This window comes from Phascolarctos cinereus, unplaced genomic scaffold, assembly GCF_003287225.1.
Source record: "Phascolarctos cinereus isolate Bilbo 61053 unplaced genomic scaffold, phaCin_HiC Scaffold_4;HRSCAF=312, whole genome shotgun sequence".
NCBI classification, from domain to species: domain Eukaryota; kingdom Metazoa; phylum Chordata; class Mammalia; order Diprotodontia; family Phascolarctidae; genus Phascolarctos; species Phascolarctos cinereus.
In genome coordinates this window covers 94,244,300-94,263,033 of record NW_027555847.1, presented here as the reverse complement: position 1 = coordinate 94,263,033, position 18,734 = coordinate 94,244,300, and the positions used below count along the sequence as shown (strand labels likewise).

Sequence of the window (18,734 nt, the reverse complement as noted above, 5' to 3'; positions counted from 1 at the left end):
TCATATATTGGGCTGTAATTATTTGTATACATCCCTCACCCAATTAGATTGTAAATGTCTGCAGGGAGGCTGTTTCTTTTTTCCATAGCACCTAGTACAAGGCCTTACATACACAGTAAACAATCAATAAATATTTGTCAAATGAATTAACAAACTAATGCTTCACTCAGAACAAGAAAGCAGACTGCATGCTGGGACCAAGCAAACCAATACTGGTTTGTATGTTTTTCATTAAAGTTTTACTGAATTTCAAAATGCAAAAACCATTTTTAGCCAAGATCCCTTGATTTGCCATGTAGACTAATCAATAAATCAACAAATATGTATTTAGTACCTACTTTAAATTCTCAAAGTCTTCCTCCTAAACCTCATCTTGACATGAACGTAACCCTGGGTTCCTGAAGATTATACTAGTGGAGCACAAGTTCTGAAAATTCTTACCAAACTGGAAAGGTTTCATGTATGGCCATGGTGACCAACATTGTGACTGCTGTCTGCTACTAGCCTAGGTAAGTATGGAAAGGTTCATCACCAAAAGTTTGAGTACCAGGTAATGAACTTTTTGGTCATAGCAGCTTTTTAAGGGGTTGCAATCTGGAGTGTATAGCTGCAACAATGGAATGATAGATTTTTCAAAGTAATGAGGTGACAGGTGTTATGACAAGGGATACAAAGAACAACATAGTTCTAACCCTTAAAGAGTTTACAATCTAATTCATGCAAGATATGAAGCAAAAAGTTAAACAATTTACAAAATAAATTAAAAATTAATACAATAATGGAAGAAACAAATCATTATATGATTTATTGCCAAATAAATGGCACAAATTCTATAGGAATGGGGCAGCTAGTTGGTGAAGTGGATAGAGAACCAGCCCCGGATTTAGAAGGACCTGAGTTCAAATTCGGTCTCAGACATATAAAACTTACTAGCTATGTGACCCTGTGCAAGTCACTTAACCTCACTACCTAAACAAAAAATAAATAAATAAATTCTGTAGGATTTCTGAGGAAGGAGAGATCATAGTGGCTGAGAAAACTCCACAGAGAAGTGCTTTACTCTGAGTCTTGAAGAACAACATTAGGGACGGTATTCCAGGGGACAATGGCTAACCTAGGGTGGCTAAAGAGTATTTAGAAAAGTCTCTTTACCTACCAGCTATCAGCAATGCAGCTAGAAATTAAAGAATTACATGTTTTACTAATGACTTTTCGGCCTAAAGTTAAGTAAACAAAATTTAGATGTGGTTAAATCAAGGTATAACATCAGACAGTATTGAATAAATGTGAATAGAACCCAACTGCTAAGCTGAATTTAAATAATGCTACTTGTTTAGAAAGCTTGAAAATTTAGCAGATTGCTCACATATGTAGGGAAATAGTAAATCCTTGGACAGCCTCTCCCAGAGCACCTTTTGAGATATGTAGTGAGTCATGTAATCATGACTCAACTGTGTTGTCCATTATAATAATGGAAAAAAATGTGTTTCTCTGGGGAAAAAAAAAGTCACCCAATTTCTGCAAGTAACTGAAGAAAGTCAATGATTCTTCTGTGGACACAAAGCAACCTAATGCTAAAACTTGAATTTAAAGTCAGATTACTGTTGGCCACAATAATCTTAGATTTGATTTTCTCCAGCCTAGGTGAAGAACTAACAAAAGCAGGAAAGTGAATAATTTCCTGCGGAGATGACAGCAAGAGGTAAAAGCTACAGAAGCAAAGGACACGAGGAAAAGATATTTTGAATTTTTACACAAGTGATAACTAACTGAACCAATCATTTTTCTTGCTCCCACACAACTATCAGCATAGCTCTCTAGTTACTCCAAGGGTATACAACCTGATGTGGGATGTAGAAAGGACTGTACACCTTTCCTTTGTGAGGGGCATCTTGCAGGCTGGGTAATGTGTTTCTCAGATACATGCACATCAATGACTGGCATCTCAAAGCTATTAGAATGAGGATCAGCCCTCTGCACTCAGCATAGGTTTCAGTGATTAAAGGCCTTAAAAAGGGCAACAAGGCAATGCCAATGAAACACTGAAAAGCAATTCTGATATTCACTAGGGAGGCAGCATCGACTCAGGTAAAAAGAATAATGAACCAAGGACCATAAAACCTAGTTTCTGGTCATGCCTAAGTCTGACTTAATGTGTGACCTTCCCAATTTCTAAGTTACAGTCTCCTTATATTTGAAATGGAGATAAAAATCTGTCTTACCTATCTCATTAAGGTTGCTGTAAGAATCAAATGAGATAAAGGATAGGAAAGTACTTTCTAAAGTACAAAGTACTCTACAAATGTAAGGCATTATTAATGATTCTTAATGAATCTTAGTGAAGCGTAAAATGATTTTAAAAGTCATTTTGATTTTCCTCTTACCCTGACATATACATGGTTCTTACCTTTTCTAAATGAGTCCAGACTAAACATCTCTGTCAAAGTGAAAAAGCTGGTATCCTGAGAAGGAAGATAGAAAGACAGGTGAATATTCTTGGCCTAGTGAAGCCACATAAACCAGAAAACTTTGTTCAAATAAAAGACAAAGGAAAGTCTTTATTAATAAGCTCAAATCATTTTCACTCATGTTAAAGATGGACCCTACTATTTTATAAGGTGATTTTCTCCAGTTTTGATCAGAGTGTTCTTCTGTTCGAAAGCCACAGAATGACTATTAAATAAATACAATACTCCAGCAATAAATAGATTTCAGTGAAATCATTTAAAGGTTAAAATAATAACTCACATTTTTATACCAAAGCATTTTCCTTACAAAAATCCTGACATACATAGCGCAAGCACTATTACCCCTTTTACAGCTAAAAAAACTGAGTCTGAAAAAGCATAGTGTTTTCAGATTGCTCTCAGATTATTCTGAGAAGACCCCTCCAAATTGTTGTTGGGAATAGGACTAAGACTTTATAAACTAACTGGGTTAGTGAACTTTTTCTACATGTAGTTAAGTTTCCAGGAACTGATTTGCCTTTAAGACCTTTCTTAAATGGGGACAGATTCTACTGTAATTCCTGGTAAAACACATTTTTCAAAAATGAGCCCTTTAATCACAATGGATTAAATCAAAACAAAAATTCTAATCCAACAAACATTTATTAAGCATCTACTGAGCTAGGTTCTGGGAATACAAACACAAATGCAAACACCACTACCTTCAAGGAGCAAACATTCCATCTGGATCCACTGTGATCCCAAACAAAGCACAGAGCCACTAAACAGAAAAATAAGTTTGTTTCTTATATTTTTAAAGCAATTAAGAATTTGTGGCAGGTCATTGGCTTATCTGGCCCTAAACAATTTCTTATGTCACTGGAAACCAGTGCACCCTTCCCATTAGATCTCTGGGTATTCCCATTTAGCTCAGCCATTGGTAATCAGAGCCAGTGACAGTAGGCCTGGTGTTGTTGGAAACTGCCATATCAGGATGCCTTGTATTTCTCCTTGTTTTGGATGCTTTTTACAAAGGGGTTGGGGGTAGGGGAAATGGCTAAGAGGTCATGTCAAATTAAAACTCAACTGCTCATCTCCTGCTGGTTTTTCCTTTATAAATCTGCAAATTCTCCTTGTGTTTGCCCCCGAGCATTCCAAACCTAGGAACAATTTTAGAAACTAGAAAAATAAACATCCCAGCGATAACAGCATTTTTATACTTTAAACAACCACAATAAATACCAAATGCCACAAAATCCACATTTTACAGATATTTTATTACAATGTAATTTAGCATGACTGGGACTCTGATAGGGATTTACACCTGAACATTATCTGCTATTCTTATCAGTTCTTAGGTCACATTTTCATATGTGTTGCACTGATAAGAATTTCAAGTTTGTAACAGGTCTGTCCTGATAATGTCTTCCCTTCTAGGGACAGTATTAATGTGAGTATTAGCATGTGGTAAGAGAAAAAAATCTACTTCCTTGAGCATTTTGTTTGTACCTGTCCTTTAAAAACTTACCACAGTTCTGCCCAACTATCCTCCAATCAGAGGATACTTCTTGAGGTCAGAGAGGTATATTAGTTCATCTTTGAGTTCTACTGACATGCACATAGTATACACTTCATAAGCATTTGCTGAATTCTTGTCAAATGGAAATACAGATACAATGATTTGTTTTAGAAAATACAATTTTGGGGCAGCTAGGTGGCGCAGTGGATAGAACACCGGCCCTGAAGTCAGGAGGACCTGAGTTCAAATTCCGCCTCAGACCAAACACTTGACATTTACTAGCTGTGTGACCCTGGGCAAGTCACTTAACCCCAATTGCCTAAAAGCAAAAAAAAAACCCAAAAAACAATTCTATGCCTATACAGAGCAGCTACTGATTAGACCACAAACCTCTTTTATATTGGGACATATCTCTTCTATGTTAACATAGCACTTTGATTTAAATTTAACTGTAACTATCATACATTTAAGGAAGTCAGAGCATGATCATAAAATCTAAAGCCTCTAAAAGGATCAATCAACCAACAAGCATTTATTAATTACCTACTATGTGCCAAGAATTTTATGTGAGTTCATTACTACAGAACAATTACTTTAAAATCCATTCCATCCAAATTCATTTTACTCTATATGATCTGGGAATAAATGCACTAAATAACAAATGATCTTATACTCAATTAACAAATTTATCATTGTTTCTTATCTAGCCTTTTACAGCCAAAAAAAAAAGGTTTTTTTTTTTTGGCAACAGACCATTAGGGCTACAGGCTTCAGTAGTGCTTCTAAATGTATACTAGAATTTTCGTTTTTAATTAAAAAGTACCAACTACCCCATTCCATACTAACTAGGTCTCATTTTTCAATCTTTTTAGGGCTGATATTCTGGGAGGTTCTGCATAGTTTAAGTTTAGTCATTCCACAGGGTACACAAGAAAGAATAAAACCTAGAGAAAGTTGTTTCACTTATTATGTAATAACACACAAATGGCTGCATATTAATATAGGATATAGCTTGGTTCAGAACCTTTTGTGTCTCTTTAACCATTTATAGACAAGTGAAATTCTATTACGCCAATATTCCCTGCAAACGAACCATCACTCATCTCTAGCCAAATTCATTTTAAGATGTCTCTATTTTGTGACCACTTAAAAAAGCATACATCCCCTTTAAATTAGTTACAAATGGATTTTATAACTGTCTAGTATTTTGCAATATAACTAGGCTATAAACTCATCATGTTTCATTAAACTGACTTACCTTACAAGATCAGTGAAAGTCTCAGATTTCTACAGCTTTTGAATGGGAAGTAAATTCTCTCTGTCCTATTCTTCATCACCAGGCTGGGCCTCCTCCTGGGAAGTACAATGCTGGGTCACTAAAACAGCAGCCCACACACAGAGTGAAAGTTGTTCCTGTCATTGAAACTCATTTACCAATTCTAAGAACAAGGACAAGTTCAGTTAGTGGATTAACAACTCAAGAGACTATAAAGGTAAACATAGTAACTCAGGCTAATTTAAGGGCCTAGTATACCCTATTCTCATCCCAAACTCTGGATCTTCTTACTCCATAGCAGCCATGAGGAAAGAGCATGTCAATCAGATAAGGCTTTTTATACCCTAAAATAATTTCCCCCAGAGGCATTCTGTTACAGCAGCACCTTATCCTTAGGCAAAATGTTTTGAACCATGATTTCATAAAAATTACAATGTGGATTCTACTGACCTAGTTAGAGATTATATAAAGCCACCATCCCAGTCCAGACAGGCATTTTCTAGGGAGTGGGGGGGGGGAAGGGGAAAGATAGTGTTGCAGTCTAAACATTTTTTCTTTTAGATAGAGGTCTTTAAAAAAATAAAGTGAACAATTTCAGAAGGGTTGCTTATATTTTCCCTGCATAGAGTCATTCATTCCAAAGCCTGGGAACAGGACAAAGCTGAAACAACAGAATGACACTAGTACGAGTTTTAGAAGGTAGAGAGAAAACCAGTAGAGATAACATCCCTGCAGAGTATATAGCTACTGATTAGAATAGCTACTTCAGGGACAAACAGTTCTGGCAAGTCATCCATCTAACAAAGAAAAAGAACCTACCACTAAAGCTTTAAGTATCAAACAATTCACCCTGACAACAGCCTCCTTTTCCTGACATTTCAGATCCTTTAGGAACTAATTCTTAGTAATCCTCTAAGATTATTTTAAGACTGCAAGGTATCTTCTAAGAAATTAGTGGAGAAACCTCGATGTAGTGCTCCATCTCATACTAGCTATTTTTCCCCAGCTATCAAGAGATTTTGGACAATTTGCTATCTCCATCTTGGCTGCCACCAAGGTCTTAAAAAAGGACAAGTCCCAGAGGAATGAAAGGGGGTGTGGTGTCAAAGGATGATGGATCCTGCAGGCCTTTCCTAATAAATTCGATCAAGGGAAAAATGGTATGTCTCAAGGAGAAACACACTGACACCACTAGCAACCTGGAAATTTAGACTAGTGACTCCAAGGGAGTAAAGTAGACCTAAGGGGCTCATTGCAAACAAAGGACTTTGCATGCTCTGGGCCACCCCTAGCCAAATGGTTAAAATAGCCTGGGGCCAACAAAGGCTCCTTTATGCACCAGGCCTACAACCCCCCTACACTCCCCCTCAAGGGAGAGTATCCGCAGCCAAACAAAGAACCCTGCATGCACCGGGTTCCCCCAGGGAAGTAGCCGATGCAGCTGGTGGCAGATCCAGGGGCTGGCCTGTACACGCTGTGCCTCCCCTTAGAGAAGTGGTCCAGGCACATCATGGCAAACAAAGGTTCCAGGATGCACCGGGCCTTCTCCGCTCGTGCAGCCGAGGGGCTCGCAGGGGGCAGACCCGGTTTCCCAGGCCACGGACCTGGCTAGGGCTTTCTCACAGCGACCGGCGCCCCCCACCCCCGCACCCCCCTCCGGGAAGGGGCCGTAGGTGCTGCTTCCTCCAGCTCCAGGGGTGCACCAGGGCCTTCCTGAGGTTGCTCCTCCTTCCTCTCAGGATATCGGCGGACGCCTGGGCCAGGAAGGATGGGGCTGCAGGCCTCCCCGAGCTGCCCTCTGAGCATCAAGGGCTCCCCCCAACCCCCTGGAGGTCCCGGGATGCGGGGCCCTGCCCAGCCCGACCTCGGCTTCCCTCCGGGTGCCTCCCCCGGGGCTCCATGGCAACGGGCGGATCGGACTCCCGCCTCTTAACTGTCCCCATCCCAGGCTGGATCCCCCTGGTGGGGCCCAGGATGCCCGGCCTGGTCCCTGGGGCCTCCCCGCCTCCCGCTCTTTTCAGAAACAGGGGAAGAGCCCCGGGGAGCTTCCCCTGCCCCGATCCCCTCCCCCGACCCCTCGCCGCGGAGACACGCCACGGGGGGAGAATAAAAAGCACAATTCACCTGTTGTTACAGATGTGAAACAAACCTCGGTGTAACGCGCATGAGCCGCTTCCACCCAAGTAGGACTACAACTCCCACAAGCGGCAGCGCGGCCTCTTCCGGGTCACGTGGCGGAAGCAACCCGCTTTCCCCTCTGACCCTCCCCTTTCTTTTTTCTTTCCCTTTCTCCTTCCTTTCCCCCTCCCCCCTCCACGCTTCTTCTTTCCCGCCCCCACCCCCTCCCTCCCGGGGCCAGTCTCGCTGGTTAGTTCCCGGGGGGCCACGAGTCCTGGGCTCCCAGACTGCACCTCCAAACGGCCACTGAGGCTCGCGGGCCCCACTAGACCAACCAGTGGGGAGGAGGCCGGCCCCGGGGCCCAATGAGAAAGGGGTCCAAGTCGGGCTGGGGGCGGGACATCCTGTGTGTCACTCCGGTCCCTTAGCGCCGAGGGGGGGCTGGCGCCGGCGCGAGGAGCCCGGGCCGCCGAGGGGAGTGGGCCAGGCGACGGGCAACAGGTAACGGGGTCCTGAGGCGATGACTGGATCTGCCCCCCCCTTTGCATATTCACCGCGCCCCGCTTCCCCTCCCAGCAGCCCCAAGAAGCGGGGGCCGGGGACCCTTTCTCAACGGGTTGCCCCTCCCCACTTCCTTTAGCGGCCCCTCCCCCCCACCCTGCGCGAGACTTGGCCCCACCCTCTCAGGGGTAACCTCCAATCCCCCGGCCCCCTCCTCCAACATTACCAGCAGACCCGGCAGCACCCTAATCTAGCCTCCATTTCTCACCTAATGCCCCTTCTCTGTTCCCGGGGTGCTCATCTTTCGACTGTTAATGATAAGGTACCTGCCCCAGCCCGAGGACCCCTCTCATCCAGGGTCCTCTCCAGGCCCGGCTTCCGACTCCTCCCCACCCGCGGGGATTTTCCAGCCCACTCCCATCCCTTTCCACCCCCACCCCGCCCTTTCTAGCCACTGACTATGATGGGGACTCAGGAGAGCCTAAGCTCCTTCTTAGTCCACTTGTTCCCCCCACCCTCAATCCTACAATGAATTCATCCTTAATATTCTCCTTCCAGGATTTTGGTTGTTTGGTCGCGCCCCCCCCCGCCCCTTTTCTGTTTTCTCCTTGGATTTTGGGAGCTCAGAGGTGTTGCTTTTGACAGTTCTGGTGACTCCTATATTCCTGCCTTGAGCATGTGAGTAGGGACGTGCATCACCTTTACATCATTTAGTCTTGGGGTTAGGCCATAATACCCCATAGGAAATGTCAGTATCCGGAATTTCGTAGCTCTAGTTTTAGATTTCATTGAAATTCTATCGAAAAACTGATGGTAGTAGCTCTGAATCCAGGTGAAGGGTCCAGGGAAGGAAAGATACTGGCGTATCCTTTAAGATGTGTGTTTTCTTGGATATGGGAAGTATGAAGTTATTGCCACACCATTCTAAATAGATGAGCAATATAAGTGCATTTCCTTCCTAAGTGTTTTGGCCTGTGGGTTTCTTAATACATGAAACAAATATTCTTGAAGCAGTGGTTTTATCTAATGAGGCACATTGAAATAGGGTGAAATTGCCCCGTTTCCTGTTATTGGTTTATTTTCCTTATCTTGTCCTTAAAAAAAAAACTTTACAAAAGCCTTGTCTCCCTTTGTTCTCTATGTGAAGAAAAGTATCAATTGCACCCAGTCTCCTTCTGTGCCCTTCTGAAGCAGATCTTTGTTCCTGTAGTGTAGGTTATCATGCAGCCTAGTTTTCTTGGAGACTTGTACTTTTTTGTTGATAAGGCTTAGTTGAAAAGATTTTAATTATCTATTGAAGAGCTCCGATCTGAAGGAGGTGAAACCAAAGAAAGGCTACTGATTAAGAAACCTGACTTTGGTGCTGTCACTTGAGTCAGCACTGAGAATGACAATCAGCAATTTAATAACCTAGGCTGACCTCACGAACATAGATCTCACGATTTTTAGGCCTCTGACCTGAATTTTAATAATTGATTTATGGTAGAATTATTAGATCAGTACACTGAATGATCTTTGTTAATCAGAAAGTATTTATGAAACATTTACTATGTGCCCTGCGCTGTGCTAAGCATAGAGGATACAAAGAAAAAACAAAAATAACCCAGAATTAAGTATAATGCTCTTCAGGAGTCATTTTCTTTTTTGCTAATAAGATTAATAAAACCTAGCAGGTTTTTTGACCTAACCTTACTAATGATATTAGGAATCGTAATAGATGTTTCTGCAAGGCTGCAGTGAGCTAGGCGTTTTCTGTTTCTCTTTTAGTCAAATAAAGCTCTGCTTTTAAGGTGATTTTTGGGACTTGTTCTTTTCTTACAAGTGTTCTATACATAGTAGGGACTTATAAATGTTTCTTTAGTTTGGATTATTCTAGGATCTTAGATTTAGAACTAGAAGGGGAAATTAGAGGCCACCTAGTCTAACCTCACTTTACAAATGAGGAACTTGAAAGAAGGTAAGTGACCCGACCAAGGTTACATAGGCTAGTAAGTAGCAGAGCAGGAATTTGAACCCAGGTCCTCTGATTCTAAATCTAGAGCCCTTTTTACTCACTATACCTAGAAGAATTGACCCTAACCTTTGCATTTCTTCCTTTTTTGGGAACCATTAAGGCAAATAACTGATAACTCTGAGGTAGGTAGTATATCAGTAACCCCATTTTGCAGGTAAGAAGACTGAAACACAGAGAACTTAGGTGAATTTGTTGCAAAGTCACATTTAGGCAGTATAAAACAGAGTCAATGAACCCAGGTCTTCTGAACTTGGGGCTGGTACTCTAGAATATTTCTGAGGAACAAGGAGATTCTAGCTATGGGGGTAAGAAGGTTTTGTTGTTCTTGTTTTCAGTTTTTACACCCCATAAACAAAGGTGGTAGTTGCTAGATCAGGATTGTGATTGAAGGTAAAACCAGATTCACTAGTGTTATTGACAGAGGACTGCAATGAATGATTTGGAAAGGATACTGCTGTGAGAAAGGAGAGGCCTATGTGTGAATTCCAGCAATGACCCAGCTGTGTAGCCTTGGACCAGTCAGTTTACCTGTGCCCTGGCATTTTCCTTGCTTATAAAATAAGGATAATAATAATTACATTACGTCCCTGGAAAAGATGTTGTGAAGAAAGTGCTTTGTAAATCTTAAAATGGTGTAGAAATGTGAGGTAACTTTTAATCATTTGGCATAAGCTGTTCATTTGTATGTGAAATTTTTGTTTTAATTGTTTTATCTTTCAAATAGTATACTCATGGCCTCAATTCATTTGTAATGACAACTTAAAAAAATTCATGAAACATATAAGCCCCTCCTTGTGTTCAAATTACTTTGCTAGTTGCTATGAGAGATACAACATTTATATAGGTTACAGTCTCTTTCATAGAACTTACACTCTAAAATGGCGATAAAGCATAAAGATGGGTCGTCAAAATAACTTGTTATAAATGCTTTGAAGTAGAGTATAAAATGCTTTGTGAACTCTGTGGTATAAAAGGGAGATATCACTAGAGATCTCTTTGTTGTCTGTGATTCATTAGTTGCTATCCTTTCAGTATGGATATTCAGTCTAACCTAAATATGTAATCATTCTTCCAACATTTCTTAATCTTTCCACAAACTTACCACAAAAGACTTTTCACCTCAAGTTTCTGCTTTTATATGAGGCCTTTCCTTGATACTCCCATCTATTAATACCTTCCTTCCAATCCAATAACTTTGTATCTATTTTTTATTTACCTATATATGTATAAGATATAATCTTCCGCAGCTAGACTGTAAGAACCTTAAGGTCAGGGACTTTTGTAGTAGTCTCCCCAGCACCTAGCATCACTGCCTGCCTGATACATAGATTCTTAAGAAATGCTTGTTCCTTAGTTGATTGATTGACTAATGCCACACTGATATGTATTTGTACTACAGAAATAGCATTCTTCTTATGGTAATATGGCTACCAGAAAAGGAAATAAAATTAGTTTGTCGTAACTTGTTCTTAGTAAGCTAATGCTAGCTCCAAGTGATTATCTTTCCTGAAATGTCTCCAAACTTATTTTAAATGATTTGCTTTAGAGTTTTTCCTAGAGATTAACATCAAGTTATTATACTTCTATCTTATCCTAGATTTTCCCTCTTCTTATTTTTCAAAATTGAGATTTTTCTGTTCTTATGAGATTGAGTTTATGATGCTAGTGGTTCAGCAATTAAAAGATTCTACAACTTATTTATGTGTACTGGGATGGAATTTCTCAGGGCTAAGAGATTCTCTTATTGTCACTTTATTTTTATTTCCCTCATAGCCATGTTTATCCCACTCTTTCCAGTTTCATAATTCTTCTTTTTAGAGGCAGGCGAGGTTAAGTGACTTGCCTAGGGTCACACAGCTAGTACACGTCTGAGATCGAATTTGAACTCAGGCCCTCCTGACTTCAGGGCTGTTACTCCATCCACTGCTCCACCAAACTTCCCTGTTTATTCTTCTTAAATAAAGAAGATATATAAACACAATAGAAATTGAATAATAGTCTCTATCATCTATTCATATATCATCCATCTTAAGCAGTAGGTAGATTCAGAAAGCTCTGAGTATAGCCACGTTTGTTTTTTTAAATGCTTCACCCTTTTTTCCCCTCATTAGGATCATTTGCAATGGAATGGTATTTGTCAGAATTTAATTTTTGAGAGCCTTTACCCTATTAGATACTCTAGTATTCATGGTACCATTTTTCAGATCTGCTTTCCCAAAGTCTAGTGGTTTGTGTTTGACCAGGCCCACCATCTTTACTGAACCACATCCATATTGTCATTCTTGCTGTAAGTGAAATTAGAAGATATAAAAGATTTTTAGCCACTTGGAGTTTCTTGGAGGGGAAAATAAAGGAATGACTGGATTATTTTCATTATGTGGCTAAAGGAAGCATTTCATGGGACAACGGGTCATATAGTCCTACAGTGTTCAAAGTGAGCATCACCAGACTTCCTCAGTGAAGATAGTTGTATCACATGCCAAATCCATTGCAGAGTATTATAAAATGTAAGAATTCACTGAAGAATATCTGAAAGTAAATTTATGAAATTGAATTGATCCTCCAAATTAAGTTAACAGTTATTTTGATACTTGTTGATTTTAATATGAAAGTGAGCATACAGGAGAACAGCAAAAACAATATTTAAAAATATAATTCAGAATCAAGAAGTAATAGCATCCACCAATACAATCCACCGACTACTGTGCAGTCTCATGCTGTACATGATAACTTTTTTCGGTAATAGGTAAGAAGGTGTTGGATGGGGGGGTAGAATTAAATGCCGTTTTGAAAAATTGTGTCTTGTCAGGAAACACCTAGTTTCATAAATCGTTTCAGCATCACTTAATCAATGTGTATTTATGTTGTTATCTAGTTAGAAGGTAGAACAACTGAAAACGTGAATAACAAATTAAAAGAAAGAATAAGTATGGGAAAAGAACACTTTATGTGATTATAGCAGTTATAACTCAGCCTGTTTATACAAGCCATTAACTCCAAAAACAGGAAACAGACAAAATTAAAGACTAATTTTGACCAGCACCATTTTTTAAAAGAGAAGCTTGACCAGCACAAAATTGTTTTTGTACAAAGAAAACCCAAAGAACCCCTAAATGGTCTTGGCCAGGAAAAACAATGTCCTTGTCAAGTAAAGAACCTTGGATAATACTGAGATAGTAGTACAGGTCATTTATAAAAATATTATGGAGGAGGATGACAAGACTGTGAATAACAGTATCATAATCATTAGAAGTTTTAAGAGAAAATGAGCTGAGAAGAGAGTTTGATGTAAAACTTGTCTAAAACACATTAGATTGGTAGCATGTAAAGATGAAACCAGAAAGACCAAGTCTTGTATTTTATAATTATGTGTTTGTTATCTGGAACAATCTCCTCCATTCTGTGTATTGACCTATGGCTTCTTTTAAGTCCCACCTAAAACTCCACCTTCTGCAGGAAGCCTTTTCTGATGTCTCCTATTTTCAGTACTTTCCCCCTTTTAATGATTTCCTATTTATCCCATCCATAGCTTGCTTCATATATATTTGTTTGAAGGTTATCTCTCCCATTAGATTGTAAACTCCTTGAGGGCAAGGATTGTCTTTTGCCTCTTTTTGTATCCCCAGTGCTTAGCACCACAGTGCCTGGCACATAGTAGACACAATAAATATTTATAGAATTGAATTGGAATAATGATTATAGTTCAGCTACTAGGACAGTGCTTTTTATATATTAGTAAGTGATTACTGAATTGTTGACTATTTGGACTATAACACTTTAATCTCCAGTATAAGACAGTGGCAGTGGCACTTAATAAGATGAAGTTGAGGAGAATGGTTGCACCTGTTCATGTAAATTGACGTATACAGTATCCCGACTAGATGCTGCAACTGTTTGGGCATTCAGGGAGCAACTTTGAAGGTCCCATATAGTGCTTCTATTTTTTTTTTAAAGGCAGCTGAAAAAATAAGAGAACCCTCTATCTTTTCCCCTCATCTTTAGCATATCTTTACATGAATAATCTATACTGATGAAAACATGAGAAAAGAACAGATAGGCTTTTGTAGATGATTTGTACAGGAGATTACATCTTTATAACCATAAAATTAAATGAAAGGTACAGAGATACAAGTTGTTAGGGGTTTTTTTGCCCATTATTTGTCATCTGTTTAAAAAAAAATTGATTGGAGGCAGCTAGGTGGACACTTACTATCTGTGTGATCCTGGGCAAATCACTTAACCCCATTGCCCAGCCCTCCCCCCAAAAAAATAAAAGAAAAATTTGACTGAACAAAATGCAACCCTGAATACTATCTCAGAAAGATGTCTTCAGGGGGGCGGAGCCAAGATGGCAGAGTGAAAGCAGTGACTTGCTTGAGCTCTCCTCTAAACCCCTCCAAATACTCATAAAAAATGGCTCTAAACAAATTCTGAAGCAGCAGAACCCACAAAAAAGACAGAGTGAAACAAATTTCCAGCCCAAGACAGCCTGGATGATTGATCAGAAAGGTGTATCATGCTGGTCTGAAAGCTCAGTGCAGTGTGGGTGCGCAGGCCGCAGTGAACCTGGAGCAGGCCTTAGAGGAGTGAATCTCGGGCAGCTGTGGAGGTTCCCAGACTCCTCAATCCACCAATGCCAAAGATAACTTAGAAGGTCAGTGGGAAAAGTCTGTTTCTGTCTGTGCTGAGAAAGGAAGGTGGGGTTTCAGCTCCATTCCCCAAGAGAGTGTGTGTGTGGGGGCGCCAGCTGCTTCCCGACCTGCCAGCCCACAGACTGAGGGGGAATCCAGTGGCTGATCAGAGAGAGATTGCAGGGATCTCTGTCAGTGCTGAGGCAGGAATCTCTTGCTTTGCCCGTGTTTGGGTCTGGGCCACAGTTCTGGTCGGCGGTGCTGGGGTGAGGAGTAGCGCTGGCTTGGTAGAGCTTGTAGTGGCTGTGGAGAGGAGCCCCTCCTTACAGTTACAGGACAGAAAGGAATACTTGTAGTCACAGGCCAGGAAAGGAGTAAATACCTCACCCCTTATCATACCACCTTGGAAGAACTGAAAATTTACAGGGGCCTACAAGTATCTCTGAAAACAGCTGTACAAACCCCTGAAGCTTGGGACATACATTCTCCACATTGGAAGCAGATTCATACCTTAACAAAGAGTTTAAAACTCAAGTAATTGGCTGGGATCATAAGCAAGCAGCACAAAAAGAGTCAGACTATATTATCTTACTTTGGTGAAGAAGAAGATCAAAATATACAACCAGAAGAAGACAACAAAGTCAAAGCTCCTACATCCAAAGCCTCCGAGAAAAATATGAATCAGTTCCAGGCCTTGGAAGAGCTCAAAAGGAGAGAGCAAGTAAGAAGTAGAGGAAAAACTGAGAGTAAGATGCAAGAAAATCATGAAAAACAAGTCAACAGCTTGCTAAAGGAGACCCAAAAAAATACTGAAGAAAATAACACCTTAAAAAATAGCCTAACCCAAATGGCAAAAGAGGTCCAAAAAGCCAATGAGGAGAAGAATGCCCTAAAAAGCAAAATTGGCCAAATGGAAAAGGAAGTCCAAAAGCTTACTGAAGAAAATACTTATTTAAAAATTAGAATAGAGCAATTGGAAGATAGTGACTTTATGAGAAATCACAACGCAGTAGAACAAATCCAAAAGAATGAAAAAGTAGAAGACAATGTGATATCTCATTGGGAAAACAACTGACCTGGAAAATAGATCCAGGAGAGAGAATTTAAAAATTATTGGACTATCTGAAAGCCATGATAAAAAAAGAGCCTAGACATCATCTTTCAAGAAATTATCAAGGAAAACTGCCCTGATATATTAGAACCAGAGGGCAAAATAGAAATTGAAAGAATCCACAGATCTCCTCCTGAAAGAGACCCCCAAAGGAAAACTCCTAGGAATATTGTAGCCAAATTCCAGAGTTCCCAGGTCAAGGAGAAAATATTACAAGCTGCCAGAAGGAAACATTCAAGTACTGTGGAAACACAATCAGGATAACACAAGATTTAGCAGCTTCTACATTAAAGGACTGCAGGGCATGGAATATAATATTCCAGAGGGCAAAGGACATAGGATTACAACCAAGAATCACCTACCCAGCAAAACTGAGTATAATTCTTCAGGGGAAAAAATGGTCATTCAGTGAAATAGGGGACTTTCAAGCATTCCTGATGAAAAGACCAGAGCTGAATAGAAAATTTGACTTTCAAATACAGGACTCAAGTGGAACATGAAGAGGTAAACAGGAAAGAGAAATCATAAGAGACTTATTAAGATTGAACTGTTTACATTCCTGCATGGAAAGATGATATTTATAACTCATGAGACCTTTGTCAGTATTAGGGTAGTTGGAGGAAAAAAATTATATGTATGTATATGTAGATAGATAGAGGGCACGGGTGAGCTGAAGATTAAGGGGTGATATCTGGAGAATAAAATTAAGGGATGAGAGAGGATTATACTGGGAGGAGAAAGGGAGAGGTAGAATGGGGTAAATTATCTCACAAAAAAAAACAGAAAAAAAAATCTCTTGCAGTGGAAAGGGAAACGGGGGAAGGTGAGAGGGAATGAGTGAATCTTATTCTCATAGGATTTGGCTTAAGGAGGGAATAACATACACATTCAATTGGGTATGGAAATCTGTCTTACCCTACAGGAAAATAGGGGGAGAAGGGGACAAGAGAGCAGGGGGATGATAGAGAGGAGGGCAGATTGGGAAAGGGGGTAATCAGAAAGAAATAACTCTGAGGAGGGACAGGGTCAAAAGAAAGAATAGAATAAATGGGAGGGAAGGATAGGATTAAGGGAAATAGAGTTAGTTTTTCACAACATGTCTACTATGGAGTGTTTTGCATAACTGCACATGTACAACCTATATTGAGTTGCTTGCCTTTTCAATGAGGGTGGGTGGGAGAGGAGGAAGAGAGAAAATTTGAAACCTAAAGTTTTAAAAACATGTTTAAAAAAAATGTTTTCCCATGCTACTGGGAAATAAGAAATATAGGAAATGGGGTACAGAAGTCTGTCCTGCCTTACAGGAAAATAGAAGGGGAAAGGGATAAGAGAAGGGGAGAGAGAGAGAAGAGAGGACAGACTAGGGGAAGGGATATTCAGAATGCATGTCATCTTGGGGTGGGGGGAGTGGGGAGGTGGGGTGAAAATTTGGAACTCAAAAACTTGTGGAAGTGAATGTTGAAAACTAAAAGTAAATTTATATTAAAAAATATTTAAAAATTTAAAAAAAAACAAAAAATAAGAAAAGAAAGATGTCTTCAATGCATGTATTAACATTTTATAAAATTCTGCGATGAATGTGATTGATCATAATTAATGATTTGCTGAGTGCTCTTGTTAAAACTAGGAGACATATGCTTACCCAAGGTATTAGCAGCTGTCATTAATTATGACCTGTGTATTGTCTAAACAAAGAAATTCCTTACTGATCTTTGGCTTCTCCTTAAATGATATTGTAGTTTTCAGTATCATAGAATCTGCAGTGAAATCTACAAAGTGCGAAAGATATTGGTCTGACCATCAACAATAAAGTAATAAAGTGAATGAAAGATGCGTATTGCTTGACCTTTGGTATACAAAGTGGGGGCCAGCACCAACCTCGAGAAATTTGTGATCAGCCAATGGAAGGTTAGAAATATGGGTTGAAAGCTCCCCTCCTCATGATAACTAATCTTGGTGCTTGTCTCCCACTCAGTGGCACCACTTTCTTTATCCTTTATCTCCTGAACGCTCTCCTATTCGGCCCCCTTCACCGATGGCTTGTAGCTCTCTTTCCCAGTCTAACCCATTCTCCACACATCTGCCAATAGCATGGGATGTTCAGAAAAGATACAGCATTCAACTGAATATAGCGCTAGTTAAAATAGTGTGTTGACCCTTCCTGGCAGCAAGAAGTCTGTTGCACCTGAGCATCTGTGACTACTGAAGTCCCGAACTTGTATGATTTGGAAAACCCAGAAGCTGCTTTGGAGCTGTAGTTCTCTAAAACAATTAAGTTTCAAAGATAATTTCATTGCCTTTTTAGGGAAAATCTATTTTAGCTTATGTGGACTAGATGATGCATTTTTCTACTTGGCAAACTCTAGTGCTTCCCTGTTCACTATAGGATAAAATGTCATTTCATTTTCATCCCATCCTTTTTAACTTTCTTTTTTGTGTAACTTTTTTTTAACATGTATATAATTATTTACATATAACCATGCAATTATAAAAATATACATATAAATATATGCAGTAATACAACTGTATAATATAACTATTGGGGTTATGCTAGAAAATTTCTTAAAGGGATGCATGATCAAAACAGTTGGTAAACTACTGGCCTAGACTATGATTTACATCTAATGATGCAGCCTGTCAGATTAGTACATTAAAGTGTAGATCTGAGGCAGGTGCTAAAGAGGGACTATGAGCTGGGCTCTGAATTAAATATTAAGAGAAAGTTAGTATGGAATTGCTCTCTGGAAGGGGGTAAGGGAAGGATTTGGGGGGAAATTTAGGCAGTGTAAAAACAAACCTTTAATATCAGTATTCTATTGATATTATGTGTGTGAGTAAAGGACTACTGTGACCTCAGAAGCTAGAAAACTACTAGTGCAAAGGTCTGGGAAAATATGTATGGTTAGTTAAAAAAAAAAGTGCATACCAGAGTATGTTTCCAACCAAAATGTACCCAGTAAGATCAGGGGTGAAACAAGGATGCCCATTATTACCACTATTATTCAATATTGCACTAGAAATGTTAGTTTTAGCAATAAGAGAAGAAAAAGAAATTGAAGGAATTAGAATAGGCAATGAGAAAACAAAACTATCACTCTTTGCAGATGATATGATGGT

At 39.8% G+C, this 18,734-nt stretch overlaps 1 protein-coding gene across 5 annotated transcripts in view; it reads right to left on the bottom strand.

The window, feature by feature from the left end:
- Positions 1 to 7,475, bottom strand: part of DHX30 (DExH-box helicase 30) — a 31,950-nt gene extending 24,475 nt beyond the window's left edge. Inside the window, exons 1-3 of one of the 5 annotated variants that reach the window (XM_020999197.2) lie at positions 7,367 to 7,475; positions 5,225 to 5,319; positions 2,408 to 2,462 (exon numbers count right to left, since the gene is read on the bottom strand). In XM_020999197.2, the coding sequence (XP_020854856.1) occupies positions 2,408 to 2,435 (28 nt within the window). In that variant the 5' untranslated portion in view covers positions 2,436 to 2,462; positions 5,225 to 5,319; positions 7,367 to 7,475. Of the gene's footprint in view, positions 1 to 2,407; positions 2,463 to 5,224; positions 5,343 to 7,106; positions 7,193 to 7,366 lie in introns of those variants that run through there. The other 4 variants (XM_020999198.2, XM_020999200.2, XM_020999199.2 and 1 more) reach the window with 4 other exon arrangements.
- Positions 7,476 to 18,734: the final 11,259 nt, after the last annotated feature.